The sequence below is a fragment of the Stegastes partitus genome, unplaced genomic scaffold (genome assembly GCF_000690725.1).
Source record: "Stegastes partitus isolate 25-593 unplaced genomic scaffold, Stegastes_partitus-1.0.2 Scaffold211, whole genome shotgun sequence".
NCBI lineage: Eukaryota > Metazoa > Chordata > Actinopteri > Pomacentridae > Stegastes > Stegastes partitus.
Genome location: NW_007577942.1, coordinates 41,485 through 59,794, shown reverse-complemented (window position 1 = coordinate 59,794; position 18,310 = coordinate 41,485). Strand labels below are relative to the sequence as shown.

General features: G+C 42.0%; 1 protein-coding gene across 3 annotated transcripts; it reads right to left on the bottom strand.

The window, feature by feature from the left end:
• Nucleotides 1-368: 368 nt before the first annotated feature.
• zfand5a (zinc finger, AN1-type domain 5a) lies at nt 369-7,911 on the bottom strand. 3 transcript variants are annotated; one of them, XM_008280827.1, is made up of 6 exons: nt 7,664-7,911; nt 4,061-4,222; nt 3,291-3,393; nt 3,098-3,183; nt 2,483-2,611; nt 369-2,321 (listed from the first exon to the last, which is right to left on the bottom strand). In XM_008280827.1, the coding sequence occupies exons 2-6, from the start codon at nt 4,218-4,220 to the stop codon at nt 2,173-2,175; spliced, it is 627 nt and encodes a 208-aa protein (XP_008279049.1). In that variant the 5' UTR covers nt 4,221-4,222; nt 7,664-7,911; the 3' UTR covers nt 369-2,172. The 3 variants fall into 3 exon arrangements, with proteins under 3 accessions (XP_008279049.1, XP_008279048.1, XP_008279050.1); XM_008280826.1 differs by having other exon boundaries at nt 7,584-7,672; XM_008280828.1 differs by lacking the exon at nt 7,664-7,911 and adding an exon at nt 7,363-7,443.
• Nucleotides 7,912-18,310: the final 10,399 nt, after the last annotated feature.

The window sequence follows — 18,310 nt, the reverse complement described above, 5'->3', positions numbered from 1 at the left end:
GAACAAAATCACTTTCTTCCAGGGATTAATGCTTCCTGTTTGACCCAGACGAGGTTTGAATAAGTGTCTCTTCAGTGAGGTTTACAGTCTGAGGTCAGGTTAGCCTAGGTAAGGTATTACAGGAGCTGCTGGCATGTGGTTTCTGTGCTATTCCTGTCCTGACTGAAATGAGTCTGACCAAGTTCACTCACAACCCTCTTGTTTTTACTAAGATACAAACACAAAACAAAGACAGTTGGCTCCTTTTTAAAGCTTCCCTTTGGGCCTGACAATTTCTTCCACTAAAGAAACCTTATAAAATGTTAATTACTGCTGAAAACAAACTCTGAAATAGTGGGCTGTACAAATCAACACACAAAAAGCTTTGCTAATGTCTCTCTGTACAGTTTTATTTACATGATACTATTCTGTCGTAATGCTGGATAGCAAGATTATATGTAATACATAAATATCAACACAGTTTGTTGTTTTTTCATTTTTTGTACAAATTTGCATATAACTAAGAATCAGAAAGGAAAAACTCAAACGGATACATACAGTTATCTTTTAAATGAAAAACACATCCTTACAGGGGAGAAAAAAGGGGGGAGTAACACAAGTCACAAACATACATGAGTTTCAATGTGTCAGGCAGCCATGAAAACACACGTTTGCACAGGTATGTGCTCATGCACGCGCACAAATACACACACACGCACACACTTCTCTACGGTGCTCTATAGCAGACACACAGACCGATAGCTGTTAGACAGATGAGAAGTTACATCTAATCTTGGTATCTATTATTTTTCATAAATCTAGCTCTGGCATGCTACTGTAGTTTTGTAAACATGTGCTGATAAACCGGGTAGCTCCACAGTCAAAAGGGTTGGGGGGAAAAACACACACCCACACACCAACATACACACACACTGTGCTCACACAAATCTTCTGTTAGCGCATCAAAAGAAAAAAATAGAAAATAAAATCATGATTCACATACCCTAATTCCACAAATGCACTGAATACATGCGCTAACATCAGTACAATGGAAAAGAAAAAAAAGCTAATAAAACATAACAGATAATTGTCTCTCAGCAAATAAAATGTCTGAAACCCTAAGTTGAGTGATATTTCTGAAACACTAATGCAGATGAAGAGTAACTCATGCATTTATCCCATTCATTCATGCCCCTACAATATTGTAGCCTAAATTCACCCAGCAGGCCTGCCAGGAAAGGGTGCCGTCCTTCCTCTCAGGCCACACATTGATACACAAAGCCCTGCACCAGGCGTCTGTGATTACAATCTGAACTTGAACCAGTTGGGGAACTCCTGTACTCATTATGTCCATTGAAAAGGTTTAGATTCAGTGAAACATGGAGTAATTTGTTTGTCCCTGTCTAGCAAGATACCTACAGGTACAACGGAAACAGCCTCATCACAATCAAACTGATCAACGTCAACACAGGCGTGTTGATCGGAGGGTCACTGAGGCCAACTGTCATGATGATCCACTGTTCTGCTGGGGTCAAAGCTGATGATAACAAAGGAAAAGGGAAGACAATGTAGCTTAACACAGCAGCTGTGAGGTAGGTAAAGCTAGGAAAGACAAAGTAACAAATCCCCTTGTGCACGGTGGGAGACGCTGACTGACTCCAGTACCAACGGAGCACAGAACAACAAGTTCAAAGGTTGAAGGTCGTGTGGACTGTTTCTGTGATGTCTGAATGCTTTGAGAGATCTGCCAGTGTCTGACACATGACAGGATCCAATAGAAATGGCTGTCTACTGTTTGGCACAAAACGGCGCCTGGTATGGGTGAGAGGAGCACAGCATATCCTGGACATTTAGCCTGGTCTGCTCTTAATAAGACAATACATATTCTTAGAAAAACAAAAGGACTGAACAGCGGCAAAGTCACACCACAGAAAATAGGATAAAACAAACTAATGAATTAATCAAAAAAGGAGAAAAGTGATCATTCATGCATCTCCCTCAGACAGGATCTTTTACATTTTTTTCTTCTTTTTTTCGCCCCCCATTATTTTCTTGAGGTTGTAATTTTGTAAATCAAGTCCTTGCGATCCTCACTTAGCCACTCATGCCAGTGCTCATCTCAAAGGTTCACACTCATACTCCAGTCTTTGTCGAAGGTGTTCCATTGCTGCCGCTGCTGCTGTTCTGTCAAATCTATATTCTCTGGATCTTGTCAGCCACCACCACGGGGTTCTCTTTACGGATCTTGGCAGCAGCCTCGGCCTTGTAATCATAGGGACAGTTGTGCTTATCAGAGTACCGGTGGATGCCGCAAAACAGGTTGCCACAGCGACAGTCAAACCCTGTAAACACAAAGGTGAAGAGTCAAAGCTTGAACAGACCAACTACGCCATAGAAGTTATAAGAAAAAAACTTTTAACTTTCCCTCCATGACCAGCAAAACAATTCTGCTAATCTGAATCAATGACAAGTATTTAATCTGTGCATCATCACAATGGCTCACCTGTAAGGCCCACCCTTTTGCGGCACATGAAGCACCTGTTCTTCTTGGGTTTTGGGGTGTCACCCTTGCCTTCTTCACTGCTGGAAGAAGCTACAGGAGTAGGGCTAGAAGCAGCAGGCTGGTTTACAACTAAATGTGAAGAAAGATAACAGAAGAAGGAAATGCCTTTAATCATCCCTTTAATCTGGAAGAGCAGCAAATAATGTCTTTTGTTCATACTTCTATAAGACAACACAACACAGTGGCATCCAAAATGGTGTGGTTTTGCCCTAAATGACAGTAATTAGTAGGCTCCTTATCTCTAAATTGCCCCTCTTGTTCTTTGCAGAAAATAGTGCACTACTCTGAGAAAGCCTCTGGCAGGCTGCGTCAAATCTGAGAATGCCCTTTGGTGTAGAGGTATTTTTAAACAGGTTTATTTTTAGGCAGCCTCTCTTTCTTGGAGGGTGTAAGTAAAACCAACAGTTGAGTTTAAGGTATGCAGCAAAGAATCAAAAATAAACTGTGCCTACAAAGCCATGTTTGCCTTAAAATGTCTGCACATGAGCCGTCAGCTGTGTATATGCGTGTCTGCCAGGCTGTCTGTTACTAAAAAGCTATTTATGTATGTCTTACCAGGCTCTAGGGGTTCGGGCTTGTCCTCTCTCGAGATGCTCATCTCTGTCATTTGTTGAGTCACAGGAAGAGATCCTTGAATGGTTCTGCAGATTGAATTTAGGGGACGGCAGTCAGTCAACAGTTTACACATTCCCCAATTTAAGGAAAGCTCACCAGCTATCTAAAGCAATCAATCACAGCCAATACTGACCTAGACATGTCTGGTGAAGAGGCAGGGGAGGCATCAACCTTTGCTAGACTGGCTTCTAGTCTCTGGATGGCTGAGGCCTCTGAGGTAGGACTAGCAGTTGAGCCTGGGCAAGACCAGACAGAGTGAACATAATTAGACAAACTCAAACAAAGACCAGATCAGAAATCAACTTTTAAAAAAAGTACAAGTACATACAATTATAGTTGAAATCAGAGAAAAACATGTGTTCCAAGAAGTATTTTTGGAAGCCCTGCATTATATTGATGCTGAAGTTAAAATGTAACAAATCCATGTTATCTACTACAAAAAAAAAGAAGTCTGAGGGCTTCTCAAAGGTGCATTCAAGATAAACTTCCTTCTCTTTTGTAATTTATTTTCCTCTAAGAAACAAGTTCTAACAGGTTTCACTGTGAGAGAAACTTTAATGTTAGATCTTGGAATTGCCTAAAAGGAGTGAACAGCCCCCAACTTTGAACACTGTGATGAAGAAAGCAGCTGTCTTTCATTATCCAGAGTGGAAAAATGAGGGGTGGTGGGGCTGGGAAAATACACACTAAATACCAACTGGCCAAGAACTGGCCGTGTTTCCAAATAATGCCTACAATTCCTGGAGTCACTCCTTATCTTATTATCATATTAACTGTAAATATGTAGGCTGAGGTACACTTTATTCGTTTACATAAATAACTCAGGGCTGCTGTAATCAGTCTGAATTGCATTAACTTTTTCTGAGAAACAAGCAGAAATGTAATTTTTGTGTGCTTTCTTACCCATTGGGCTGAGGGGGCTCATGCGGTCACTGCTCTGCTGCCGTGTCAGGTGTTCCTTATAGCATACAGAGCACATACCATTGGTTCTTGGGTTGCCATAGAAACCGCAGCCTGTGGCACAAAGCATGGGCACCGGGCTCTGGTTCGTCTCTTGAGCCATTGCTAACAGAATGAGAGAGACAGAGTGAGAATGCTTATTAGACAGACAGGCACACAGAGAGAAAGCATTTTTCTGCATGAACATGTCAATGTGAAATACACATGACAGCCAAAATGTTTTCCAATACATTTATAGGTGACTGTTGCTTTCCTGTCACGCTGGTTCCACAGAAACTGGTTGCAGTATCAACAACAGAGCTGACAGATAAGAGTCATATTATGAAAATTACAGAACATCATGTCAGTCTGTTTTGACTTGCCCTTTAGCATGAATACAGTAATGAACGCTTCTTCACAATCAGCTCAGAGAACAAACAACACTCACAGTGTTCTGCTCAGCACCTTTGGCAGAAGCTGGACTCTTTTCTATCCCACAGCTTTGTTCACTGTTGTGAACCCCCTTCCCACCCTCCATCTCTTTCATCCTTTCACCCCTTGTGGCAGCTCTGAAAACAGCTGATGTAGCTATTCCCACATTTAACTCATCTTTTAGTTTCATATCTGCAAAGCCTTTCGCAACAAAAACTTTACTTTTCCTATCAGCTGTTCCTCCTCCTCCTCATAGCTAATATGAGTTATATAATTGTTTCCTCATAACCTAATTGTGTTATGTGAATAAATATAACCACATTTGAACAATGTGATTATTCAGAACCATTAACATTCTTTCATCGGATAATGCGCTACTTCCATCAAGACACAAAACAAAGCTCTGACTCACTGACAGTATCTTAGCCACAATGGAACAAACATAACTTATCAAGTAAAATAATATTCTGTTCTTACAGACACAAGATAATAAATGAAGAAGTAGGTCAACAGTTTCGGAAACTAGTCTCCTCCCACCCTGTGAATCTTGCCACACAAGGCATTTTAAAACTTCCCGAGTCATTTCTCACCACCATCCGCCCAGAAAACAAGCGTTTATGTGCGTAACTTGGCAAAAGACACAGTCCTATGACGTTGTCGGCTGCCTCTGGTGCGATACAATACAGCAGGAAGTTGTGTAATGCGAGACACTGAATTTGAGGCAACAGATCAAAAACACGTCGATGAATGAACAAACAGACACACAGGAAGGCCTAGATTAGTTGGGTAAGAAGCATCCTGTCTGTCAGTCCTGCCCTGGCTGTTGTACAAATCATCTGATCACCTCCGACACCTTCACACGATGACTACCACTGTACACGGCAACAGTATCATATTTCCCTCGTAAACAACCTTTGGCCCTTTTCTGCTGCAACATGGCAGCTGCTTGCTAGCGTTGGCGTGAAGCTTGTCTATATTCTGGTCACGGACACAAACAGGAGAGACGAGCTTAATGTTCCAGGAGAGGCTGGCAGTTGTTTCAGAACGTCCTGTCAGTTCACTTGAGGTGTCCTAACCAACAAGTGCCATTAAATCTTGAGCTAACCTCCGACCCCTCCTTCCTCCGTTTCTCTACCCCTGCATGCTATCACCACTGTGTCAACAAAGGGTTTCCTTGGAAAAGCCCACAAAGACCTTCTCTCCCGTTTGTGTCACGTGTTCAGCTGCTGACTGCTGAAAAATACCAGACAGGAGAACTGAGCTAAATGCTGGTAACTGCTGTGTAGCTCGACAGGAATTTCTCTTGACATGTGATCATCAGCGTAATTCTCTTTAAACCCAACAAGACCACTTTAGTAGGAAGACAACTGGACTGTAGAAAATGAGCTAAACACTGTTCCTCAAAGGAAGCACATTGATCTAAATCACAGCTGACAACAAAAGCAACTTGAAACATATAATAAAGCACATGACAAGGCTCTAGGCCAACGCATCAACCGTGACTGTTAACTTTCTGACACAAAGGAACAATGGACAGTGTGGCTCAGCTGTCACGTTTAAGCCCTGCTGTCACACAAACAGCAGGCATGCTAAACTAATATTTACCAAGACACCGTACTAACACAGACAAGGTAAAAACCGCTCAGGTTACAGACATTTAAACCTGGCCAGATTTCAAGATGACAGAACTACACTGCATATTTGCTATGTTTTAAACATTTTATGATTGAAATATACATGAGAAAAAAGAAAACAAAGATAAACTGTTAATATTACTGATATCACCAACTGGACGTCAGCATTAATTAACCTCCTTGATTAATCAACAGCTAACGGAAAAGGAAATACCTGTATTTTGCTCTTGACACTGCTACAAAGCTGAAATGTCCCAGATACAACATCTATAAAGTGTGTGTAAAACACATCTGACAGGGCAAGTCAGGGGGTTTCCAGCACAGGGAAGATTATCAGTCACGATCATTCACCACAACTTCTTTTCACAAAAATCCAAACCCTCACAGCAATAATGTATGAAAACTAGTCCGATTTGAAATCGTGCCGTTTGTTTTGTATGCCACAGACAGCTGAGTCCACTGGAGATAGACATATGTGTGATAATCTCTGGCAAACAAAAGGGGGAAGACTGTGCTTCTGTATCAGCCGCAAGCTTAGCTCATATTTCAGGCCCTGCTTGGCTGAAAACTCCTGAGTCACACTGAAGGGCAGAACAGAGGCAAAAAAGCCACTGTTGTTGTGTTACAAGCAGTGTATTATTCCCTTTAAAAAACAGACACCGTGTTGAAATAAGCACCAGGAGCAGACAGGAAGGCAACAGCAGTGATGTTTTCTGAAATAACCCACAGTCTAGACAGTGTGGTCTCTGCTCCCTTTGTTTCTTCTTTCTTCCTTTGTCTGCAATCTCCCTGCTTCCTGATTTGATATCGTTTCTAGCTCGCTTTTATCGCTGCATTTGTACTAATAACCATTTTCTGAGTGTTTTTAACGAAGCAATGTGAACAACCACGATTATATAATCACACTTAAGTACTTAGAAACGACTTGGTGGTGCCACATAGTTCTCAAACATCGACCAAACCTCGTCTTATCCGAAGCAGGGACTACCAGGCAAAGCTGTGCTGGCACTTCATTTAATATTTAAGCAAAAGCTCTGTAGTAATTCAAGAGTAACTCTCTCGCTCTACTTGCCTATTCGGCTTATGAATTTTCCATTTCTAGACACGAATTAGCTGGCTTTACTTCCCCCCATCCCCCAGCTCGGGACAAACAGAAAAACAGCAAGCAGCACTAGCGAGCTCCCTCCCTTGTTTTTCAACCTGAATCAGACGAGAGTCACGTTCGAGGACTTGTGATATTTCCAGTCAGGAGGAGGAGACGGTGGTGACAACTTTAACCAGCTAAAGGGGAAGGAAAAATAACAGCTTGTTTACCACACAGAACCATCACGCACACACCACCTGACCTTTCAATCCACCGATAAAGGTCGCCGTGACCGACCATCACCTCAGTTTAAAACACACACCATGTCGTTGTTTACCTCGACAAGCTGAGCTCACTTCAAAATTCATCCGCGTTGTTAAGAGAGAAAAAAAAGAAGCAATAATCCGAGATCATCACCTGCTGAAAATCGATGAAGTTTCTCGCGAGACGACGACGGAAGGGGGGGGGGGGGAGAAAGTGGCCGTTTGTGCGGGCAGAAGGAAAAAGGTCGAGGGCGTTCAGGTGCTGCCGGGGGTCCTCCTCTCTGTCTACCTGCGCCTTGGGTGTCGTCGTCCTCCGTGTCAGGCGGGTTTAGACGGGCTTAATGCTCCCTTCCTTCGGCCTCCTGCCTTCCTTCCTCTCTCTCTCTCTCTCTGTCTCTCGGTCCTTCTGGATGGATGTTTGTTTCCTTCTTTAGTAAGAGGAGTGGCGGATGATGTCACGGGTTAAACAACGTGTCGCCATTGGCTGCGCGCGGAGCCCCCGAGCGCTGTGTACAGTTCAGGCAGGCGGCGGGGGGGCGGCCGGGGCTGCGCATGCGCTGAGTCAGGATTGCGTTATTACACATCTATTCGTCATCCTCCTACAAGGACACGAATCTTTTTTTTTTATTTTTTTTTATTGAGTAATCCAGCCAAATGAAAGGATGAATGAATAATGGTGCTGACATGACTGAAGTAATTTTTTTTTAAAAGAGAGAGAAATGTATGATTAACAGGAAATGCCCCCTTTGTAAAAGATATGAGAGAGAGCACTATTCTGTTGATAAAACAGCCTCGCCCCTCCTGCCACCCATATGATTATTTCTGTCAGGGAAACAACACTGGAGCAGATTTACAACTTGAAAAATATAGAGGCTGTTTGTTATGGGAGAGCTCTGGGTGACACTAGGCTGCCCACCCTCACACACACACACACACACACACACACACACACACACACATATACACACACACACAAATACAGAGAGAGAGGGTGTAAACATGTTTTGCAGGAGGTAACAACAGGCAGTACCACGAAATGTGTTTCCAAAGTCACACCAGCTAATCCCAGAGCCAAAATCACAGACAAGAAAAGCAATACTTTTGTATATAATAATATACCAAACCTTGGATTTGTTGTATGGGCCTAGAGGTGACGGAACTGCAGTTCATAAGGAAAGGTTTTGGTCAGTCTGCTTTCTCACTGAAAGCTGTGAGTAAGTGGAATTCCATCCTCACAAACGTTAGAGACTCAAGAAGCTTTGCAGTTTTTAAAACCAGCCCAAAGCTCTGGTTGAAATCGACGCAAAAATGTTGCCACCAGTTGTTGCCTTTTACTTATTGTATTTAATGATTCTATTTATTATTTCACACTGATGGCTTTTTACATATTGAGTTGTTTTATGTAGAGTGCTTGATGTGCTGTGGTTGTTTTTTGTTTACTTGCCCAGAGACGTCAGAAACACACATTAATGCCAGGGTCAAACATTTAATTATCTCTGGTGAAATTTTATACATCAATTTGAGCACATTCTGGATCAAATTATAATGAAAATGTTTTCATTTAAATGAAGGACAACACCAAATCCGGGCACAATGAGTAATTGTTTCTGCAGTTTTTCAAAATGAAAGTCCTTTGTTGTTTTCATGTTTTTATTGAAGGGACAAAAGCACATGTTTGAATGTAAAAGAGGGACGTATTCCCTGCATCTCTCCTGAAACCTACAGTTGGTAGTATCAACACTTTAGGTGTGTCCACCTTTCTCTACTGAGGACCCTTGTTTGCATACTGTGCCTTAATCTTCACAGCTATGTGTCCAAACCTCAACCCTTCCCCTAAACTCAACCTACACATAATTCTGACCCCAATCCCACATCAAAATCTTAATCCTTAAATGGCTCTTTGAAAATCTGATCAAAATGAGGACAAGCCTGAATGTCTTCACTCTGGAATAATGTCCTCAGTCCAAAGATCTATAGCTTAAATTGGTCCTCATAAAAATAGATGTGCAAGAGCAAACACACACCAACATGCCTGTGCCGATGTTGGGAGTGCAAACATGTCTTGTGGGAGGTCACGAAGAGATAAGAGCTGAGTAGCCCCAAGAGATCAAGATATTTTCAGACGCACATCTGCTAGAAAATGGTTGTGAAATTGGTCAACGCTGTGACTATTTTCAGCTGGTAAACAGGGTTGTAGCCACTCCTGAGGGCAGTTAGGGTGACTCCTCTGGATTGTTTCAGGAAATTACTTGAACAATCAGAGGTTTCAAATTACAGTTTCAGTTACATATGACAAAAGATAGAGTCCCAGTTCTTATTTGTGACACTATAGCCCAGAAATACATCATGGCATTGAGTGTGAATTTAACAGAATCTAAGACGAGACTCCTGGCCTAACTTGTTGTCAAGTCTTCACCGTGGCTCTGGTGTGAAACACAGTTATTGTGAAATCCAGATCATGATACAAATCTTTTTTCCTTTAGGAAGTTTTACTCTAGCCTCAGAGGATATCAACTGCTGGCTGTGTTGTTGTGAAATATAAAAACGTGCTTTCCACTGACTTTTAGTGTGTCATGTGCGCTGTATAGTTTGCCCTAAAGTCCAACAAGTCTCAACGTAACCCCCCTCCTTGTCAGCGCAACGTCACACACATCCCCAGGCGCAACAGGCCACGCTGAGCAGAAAACAAACACTCGAAGTAGGGTGGTGTGCAGTCAGTGTGTGTCTGAGGGAACATGCTGTCATGTATCTGTGAGTGGATTCGTGGAAACCTAGAAGGCCAGGACAGTCTGGAAGCCACAGGCGAGTTTTGCTCGGTCTGTTTGATCCAGTTCAAACCAGAATTCAGGGGGAAACTGGAAAAAGGTGTAGCTAAGTGAAAGTAAAAGTGGGTGTTGCTGCTGCTGCTGCTGGTCTTCACCTAAGTTTTTGTGGGGAAACTGCTTTCTCTCTCTCTCTCTCTCTCTCTCTCTCTCTCACACACACACACACACACACACACACACACACACACACACACACACACAGTGGTTTGCTTACACCGACAACATTAGTGTCATCATTAGTTGAACATATATACAAGTGAACAAAGGATCACTTGTTGATGTTGGCCTATTTATCTTAGCAGCCTGAAAGTAAGGTTTGAATTACACAGTGGCTTTTTTTGTTGACTGACTAACATGTCTTCTATTAGCCCTAGAATACTGTGCTGAATTTAAGAGGTCATTTTTATTGGTGTTATATGGTGTTTTGTTTTCAGGGGAAAGAACTAAAAAAAGCAAGAAAACTTGTGAGAGGCTTTTGTCTCTCGCTCACAAAGCTTGACCCAGAACTGATCATTGATCACAAGCATGACTCAGGGAATATTTGCTGGACAAAAAAAAAAAACAACCTTTGGAATAGAATTATCATATCATATCATATCATATCATATCATATCATACCGTATCATATCATATCATATCATATCATATCATATCGTATCATATCGTATAGTATCGTATCGTATCGTATCGTATCACATCACATCACATCACAACGTATCGTATCGTATCGTATCGTATCGTATCGTATCGTATCGTATCATATCATATCATATCATATATCATATCATGACGTTGATGTTGTCTTTCAAGATTTTCAGCAAGCTTTGATGACAGTGATTTCATTTACAGTTTACACCCATTGCATAAGGGAAGGGTCTGTAAAACCAATGTCAAATGATGGCAGATGTGTGAAATACTGATCGACAGCCCAACAGCTGTAGTTTAGATATCACCATGCAACACCAAATGTAAATAGTGCTTGTTAAAACTCATCATGTTGCATTTTTATGCAGATAGTCTCCTGTGTATCATACCATACACAGCAATAGTACGGTTCCTCTATTGTACAGACATAAGCTCGAAAGCTTTTCATATGTGAGTAAAGAAAGCACAGGGAGGGAGGGGGGGATGGCAGGGAAACCTCGTCTGTGTTTTACACTGAGGTCTTTGTATGTGAGTGTTGTGCTAAAGCAGCCCTGTCCCGAGTAGAAAAGAAGGAGCATGTGTATGTGAAATGTATATCTGTTTAGTATGTGAAGGTTCATGGGTTTCAGTGAGAGGAGGGGGCAGCTGAGGAGAGAGTGGGAGGTGTTGAGTATTGAGTATCATTACCCATCCCCCTCGCTGTCATGGCTCTGCTTCTATGTGTTTGTAAGTTGTAGGTGTTTGTCAATTTCTCTTTTCCACAACCATGACGGATACACGTGAGAGGCTGAAAGTGACAATGTTGCCATGACAACAGATGCCTACAATTTGCAGCCATCTTTCTTTCTTTCTTTCTTTTTTCTGCTGTGTTTTAGTATGTGCGTGTGGGTGTGTTGGTGAGTGTGAGGCTGTGAGGATTACTTATGTGAATCTGGAGCACCCTGTCTGTAGTTACTAGGCAGATACTGGCCCACCCGACACACACACACACACACACACACACACACACACACACACACACAGAGGCACAGCTTGCCTGTGTCTGGCGTCGGTGTGGTGAGACACTGTTGATAAAGGGGCTAGTGGTGGAAATGGCAGCTTATCCATTTACATAAGCTGTGTGTGGGGCTTGATAAGCTCTGCACTGAGGTTGACTAAAACCATTGGAACCATTGCCTCAAAACTTGATCCCTCACCCTGCTCTGTCGACGCTCAGCTTCATGTACAGCCCTTATTAAGGGGGCAACTATGTATGTCTATGTGTGCATGTTAACATGAGTAAAAAGAAACACTTGTCTATTTGATCTTGTGAGATCAGGGACAGCTTTGTTCTAAATCCTTAGTATCTTCATTTCAGTTTACACTGTTGTTGCTGTAATTACTGAGGAAACACTGACAGAAACACAAGCGTTAAGAAACACAGTCAATGAGCAATAAAGTAGAAAAACTAAGGAGACATAAACCAATAAAGAGAAAGAAAGAATGACAAAAATCACATCGGATGAATGTGTTCTGCTGAGCAACTGCTGACTGTTCAGTCCTTCACTTGTGCTGCCACACAACTCCTCTGCACCTCCCCTGAATGTGTTTCTTGTTATTTCTGACCAGGGAGGAGTCCATGCAACTTTCCCAGCGCACACTCTATCTAAACTCTCTCCTTCTGCTGCTCTCTTTTCTCTTCTTCGCACACACAAGCCTCACTGTACAAGGGTATGTGGAGGATTGCTGGATTAACACGGTGTGCATGAATGTATGTGTGCACACGTGGTTTCTGTTAAAAGGTTTTGGGGGAAACCAACAGAGAGGCCATGCATATGTATATAAAAATGTGTTCATGGTGCTATAAAAACAATAGCTGCCCTTTAAATTTACAAGCTGCTCTGTGTGGGTTTGTCCTCTGCAGCTGATATATGAGACTCTATGTATGACCGCATGCCTGTGTGTGGTGATCAACTGTGAACCCCTGCATGTGAGTGCACGCGTGGATGTGAAAGAGAGAGTGTGTGCGTACATGTGTGTGCAGCAGATGTCCTGTGTTCTGTTCTGTTCCCCAGACTGGCTGCTCTTTGTTGCTGCTCCCTCGTGCAGACGGGCCTAGCCACGTGCTTCTCTGACTGCAAGGACAAGCCACGCCTCCGCAGCTATAATCTGTCAATTCCAGCAGCCAAGTCGCGCCCCTCACAACACCCAGAGTCTGACAGGGTCCGCCTCCCTGCCCGATGACGCTGTTTTACTCACGCATACTCACCATGCTCCCTTTTTGTCTCCTCCTCACACCTGCACACAATCTCTGCCGTGAACACAGTGTACAAAATTGAGCAACACACTTCCTTTTCCACACTATGTAAACCGTCTCTGTCTCTCATGTTCCCGCTTGCTCTTGATATGTTGAAGGCTGGAATTTCCTTCCTTAATGGGCAACGGTCAGTTGTTCTTGTCAGAAACACCCAGAAATAGGAAGAAGGAATTTAGTGCTGGGGAAAACAAGGGAGGGAGAGATCCTGCTGTGCAAGGGCTGACTCTCGAAGCAAAGGCATGTTGGCATTAAACCAGATGGAATTCCAGCAGTAAAATGTAAAGAAGTCTGGTTTTCTGCAGTCTCTTAAACTGAAAAATACTGAAAACTGAAAGCCTAACGTCTGAAACCTCTACTCAATCAATCCTTCCAGATAGTCGCGCAGGTAAACAAGCTGTATGTTATTGAAATTGCACATCATGCGCTGTGCTTTAGACACATTTAATGACAAGTCTGTGTATGCAGTGATTGTCTCATTTTCAATCCCTCTGGCAAAAATGTGTTTATAGTCTGAGTCACACCTGGATTAACCTGTACTCTCTGCTCTCTTCTCTTTCTCCCTCTCTGACAAAAACAGGCAAGTTTCACCCTCAGGGGCCAAAACTCCCTGCTGCTTTACATTTAGTGTCAACATTTGTGGAGCTCTAATGCTATACAAAGTTCACGGGTAGATTGTTATTGGCAGAGAAAGAAAAGCAGGTTCTTTCAAATGGATGATGCTTGTGCATTTGTTTTTTGGACTGTTGCAGCACGCTAAAAATAACCCATGACATAAAGGAAACAGGCTTTATGAATAAATAAATCTTGTTTAGTCATCTTTCAACATCATAGCCTGGCCAGCTGCAGAACAGTTTGCTTTGATGACATTTCCTTAATGTTGCTGATTGTTCCTCCTGATAATTCATGACTCTTCTGATAAAGGATTTTTTATGAGGTCCTCGTATTTATTTTTAGTGAGGTACAGTACAGTGCCTTTAGACCTCAATAGACCGACTTCCTCCAAGTCGATGTTGCTTTTCCTGCCTCTCTGGTCTGCATTAGGGGCCGATGAGCTTGGCGGCAGACAAATCATCTTTTAAATCAGCTGCTGTTTGACTCACACAGTGCATGCAGGCAGTTTGCAGGGTTCAGTGGCCTTTAATCACGCCAACAGATGGATGAATCACTGTCTAACTGCATACTGATAGCTACAGATAAATTTACTGTTTCACTAACCAGCAACAAAATAAAGCACAGACAAACTGTGCTGTGTATGCACAGTGACTTCTCTCCTATCATTGTCTGCTCAGACATCAATATGTACACCAAAGTCCACAAACAACATTGTTTTAAATCGTTCAAGTTGTTCTGTGATCATTGATTAAACCCTGAAAAACTCCACTCTGTGTGTCAATGGTACTTATTTAGAAGTTTTATTTTCTATCAAAATAATCCCTTAGTGTCTTAAAATGGCTTGAAAGCAACTCAATTTGTAGTTGTCTTTAAATTGTACAGCTTTATGTTCTTCTTGCTCTACCCACCCATTCACTACATGCTGCTGCTGGAGCACACCAGCTCACCTACAACTCTGGTCAAAATGCTATAAAACCACTTTATGCCAGACAAAAGCAAGTTGTAATATTGGAGTAATTCAGCCACACATGCATCAAGAAGGATAATCACGCAGAAAGCTTCCCCCTGTAAATTGATGGGATTGATTCTTTAGGTTTGTTACAAACCCCAGAAATCTGAAACCATGTTTTTGAGACTGTCCTCAGAAAACTGCAGTTTCAAGGTGGAAATCCTCACCCATGGCACTGATTGCTTGTTTCGGTGGTGATTTGTCATCAACATCTTGTAAATTAATATAATGTATAAATAAATAATGTAAATAATGTAAAAAAAAAAAAAAACAGAAAAAAAAAGAAAACATTTTCATCGTAAAGCATACATTTTAGCACATTTTATTCAGTGTACTGTGTGGTTGCTATAATCCTTTTCCCCATGAATATTGATATTAATGAATATTTTTTAAAAACATTTTTAAATAATATTTGTTTTTATTTTTAATACGTGTTTTTACAAAGCTGTTTGTAGTTGTTTGTTATACTCTGTGTTGTTTTCAAAAGTGCCAACAAAGTTTTGTTGTAGAAATGCAATGACAATAAACATCCTTGATCCTTGATCCCTTAAATATGTTCAATTCTAATTCCCTGTTTTCTACACATTTCCAATTCGTACTATATCATCACTGTCACATACTGTATGTGCAACTGCTCAGCTTGACATTGTATGACATAAAGGTGTCACAATCGTCCTAATAAAGGCCACAACAACCATCAAAATTAGTTTTGACATAATTTGTACGGCAACTATTTCTTGGGTAGAAAGGAACTTTAAATAAAACTGCTCACAGCAACATCTGAGCCCTGACTAACTGGGACATTGTTTCTGGAGCAATGAGCAATAAAAACTAAATAACATTCTTTACCTTTTTGGGTATAGAGGCATACATATCAGAAACTTTTCAAGCCTGGATAAAACAAACCAAACTGTTTGCAAAGCTAGATACCATAAGATGTGCAAATATATTGTTCTTCATTATTTGAGTGGGGCTGCAGGGTGGCACAGTTGGTTAGCACTGTTGCCTCACAGCAAGAAGGTCACTGGTTCGCGTCCCGGTCGAGGCACCGGGATCTTTCTGCATGGAGTTTGCATGCTCTCCCCGTGCAGTGTGGGTTCTCTCTGGGTTCTCCGGCTTACTCCCACACAGTCCAAAAACATGTTGAGGTTAATTGGTGATTCTAAATTGTCCGTAGGTGTGAATGTGAGTGTGCTTGGTTGTCTGTCTCTAAGTGTAGCCCTGTGATAGACTGGCGACCTGTCCAGGGTGTCCCCTGCCTTCGCCTTAAATCAGCTGGGATAGGCTCCAGCCTCCCGCGTTTAAGCGGTATAGATAATGGATGGATGGATTATTTGAGTGTAGATCAACCTTAATTGATGATACCCGCTGTGTTTGGTTTTGTTATTATTAGTTCCATGATAGAAATTAACTCCTGCTTTTCAGTAACCTGATTATGGAGCCTTGTAGATTCTGATCTGTTCCTCTGGTAACCGTCTTAGCTGTGCTGCAGAGATGTATCCATTTACAGTCACATAGATCTTACAGTTTGTTTTGATGCTGTTCTCAGCTCAAGTGGCCTTGACGACCTCCCTCACCTGCCTGTTCAATGACTCCCTCATAGCTGCAGCTAACTTTAGCTTAGGGAAACTGATAGGATTCCTGCTCTACTTTCCACTTATACACGCATGAGTTGATGCACATGTACACAAACATGCTTACATGTCTGTGACACCCTGCACTTTTCACCACACGGGCTTCCACAAATACACTCGGACACATATGCCTAAAACATCTTTAAGGAGGCAGAAGTGTGTCTTTCAGTCTCTTCCTGGTGCTGTGCTGTACTGGAATCAGTGTGGAGCAACACCACCCTCTACAGGCTTGTTGGACTTGAACTTCCCTGTATTCACCTCCTCTTTTTAGTCAAGTCATTATATATGGACCCCGATGTCTGTTCTGCATGAACATACTTCTCAAATCTAACCATTTTCATCTTTGCCATGAATTTGGTAAATGGTAAATGGTCTGCACTTACATAGCGCCTTTTTTCCTACCTTAGCGGTACCCAAGGCGCTTTACAATGTGTTTCTCATTCATCCATTCACACACACATTCACACACCAATGGCGACAGAGCTGCCATGCAAGGCGCTAATCTACCATTGGGAGCAGCTTGGGGTTCAGTGTCTTGCCCAAGGACACTTCGGCATGTGGGGGGGACGGGGGATCGAACCGCCAACCTTACCAACATTTAGCATCCTCAGAAATCAACGCATGCCTGCACACCTAATCCCATGCTCTTAGAATAACCTTAACCTATTCCAAACCTCAACCAAAACAAAGCAAAACAAAAATCTATTAATCCTAAAACATCATTTAATAAAAACCACACACACTCAGATGTGTCAGATGGCTGAATTAGTCCAAAAACTTACCCAGACACTCAGGCGTCAGACAACATGACTCACACTCATCACCAGCTCATATCAAAACACATTTTGCAAATGTCAGCTTTGGCCTTTACTTAGTTTAATATGACAGACACAGAAAATATTTTCTAACCAGAGGAATCTGCGCAGGCTACAACTAAATATCTACCATTACATTAGGATTTTTAGAAACAAGGTAATAGAATGATTGATGCTTTTATTTATTTTTATAGCAACCTGTGAAGCACATATTTAGAGAAAAAAAAAAGTCCTAAATAAAATGAAAAAATACTTTACATTGTAGATAAGTGTTGCTACTTAATAAACCATAGAAGCCTATTTACACATAATGCGGATACTGCATGTGACGAACGTTATTGTGTAGGAACAGAAGGAACATGCATCTGACGGATGTGTGAATCAATTAAATAAAGAAAGCATGTATATAGCGATCAACCATCATTGCTATTATTGCACAAAGAAAAGCCAATAGCAGACCAAGAGGACATTCAGCTCCATGAGGTGAGCGTGATTTCTCAGTGAACCGAAGCAGCTGACTCATCCATTATGATACAATGAAAACAATCTGTCAGACAGCTCTGACCCTGACTTTGGCCTGCTACTCTCAAAACCCTCCTGTTTTTTATTTTTTGTCTCTCCGCACACACACTTAGAAGTGTGCACACACACACACACCCATAAACATTCACAAACACCACCACATAAAGGCAGTCATAACTGTTCTGAATAATTGATCACTAGTGAAATTGCGTGGCTCTAGGGTTTCCATGCTATCATTGTCCCTGTTTCGGGTCGATGGGTGGCGAGGAAAAAGTGAACTTCTCATGCGAGTTGCTCATCATGTACCAGCCCCTCAAAGCACACAAGTATTACATGCACTTGGATGAACTGCATCCACACCTTAGATGCAGAAGGAGAGCGAGACCACTGAAACACTGCGGCTTCATTCGTTTCCAGCTCACATGAACTCTGGACGCTGGGCG

What these genes read in the sequence shown, in the direction of transcription:
- zfand5a (XM_008280826.1), bottom strand. Translation starts at nt 7,614, where the DNA reads ATGAATTTTGAAGTGAGCTCAGCTTGTCGAG. An exon ending in TCTTCACCAGACATGTCTAG is followed by an intron (nt 3,184 to 3,290) that starts GTCAGTATTGGC and finishes TTCAATCTGCAG; the next exon opens with AACCATTCAAGGATCTCTTC. An exon ending in GCCCGAACCCCTAGAGCCTG is followed by an intron (nt 2,612 to 3,097) that starts GTAAGACATACA and finishes CTTCACATTTAG; the next exon opens with TTGTAAACCAGCCTGCTGCT.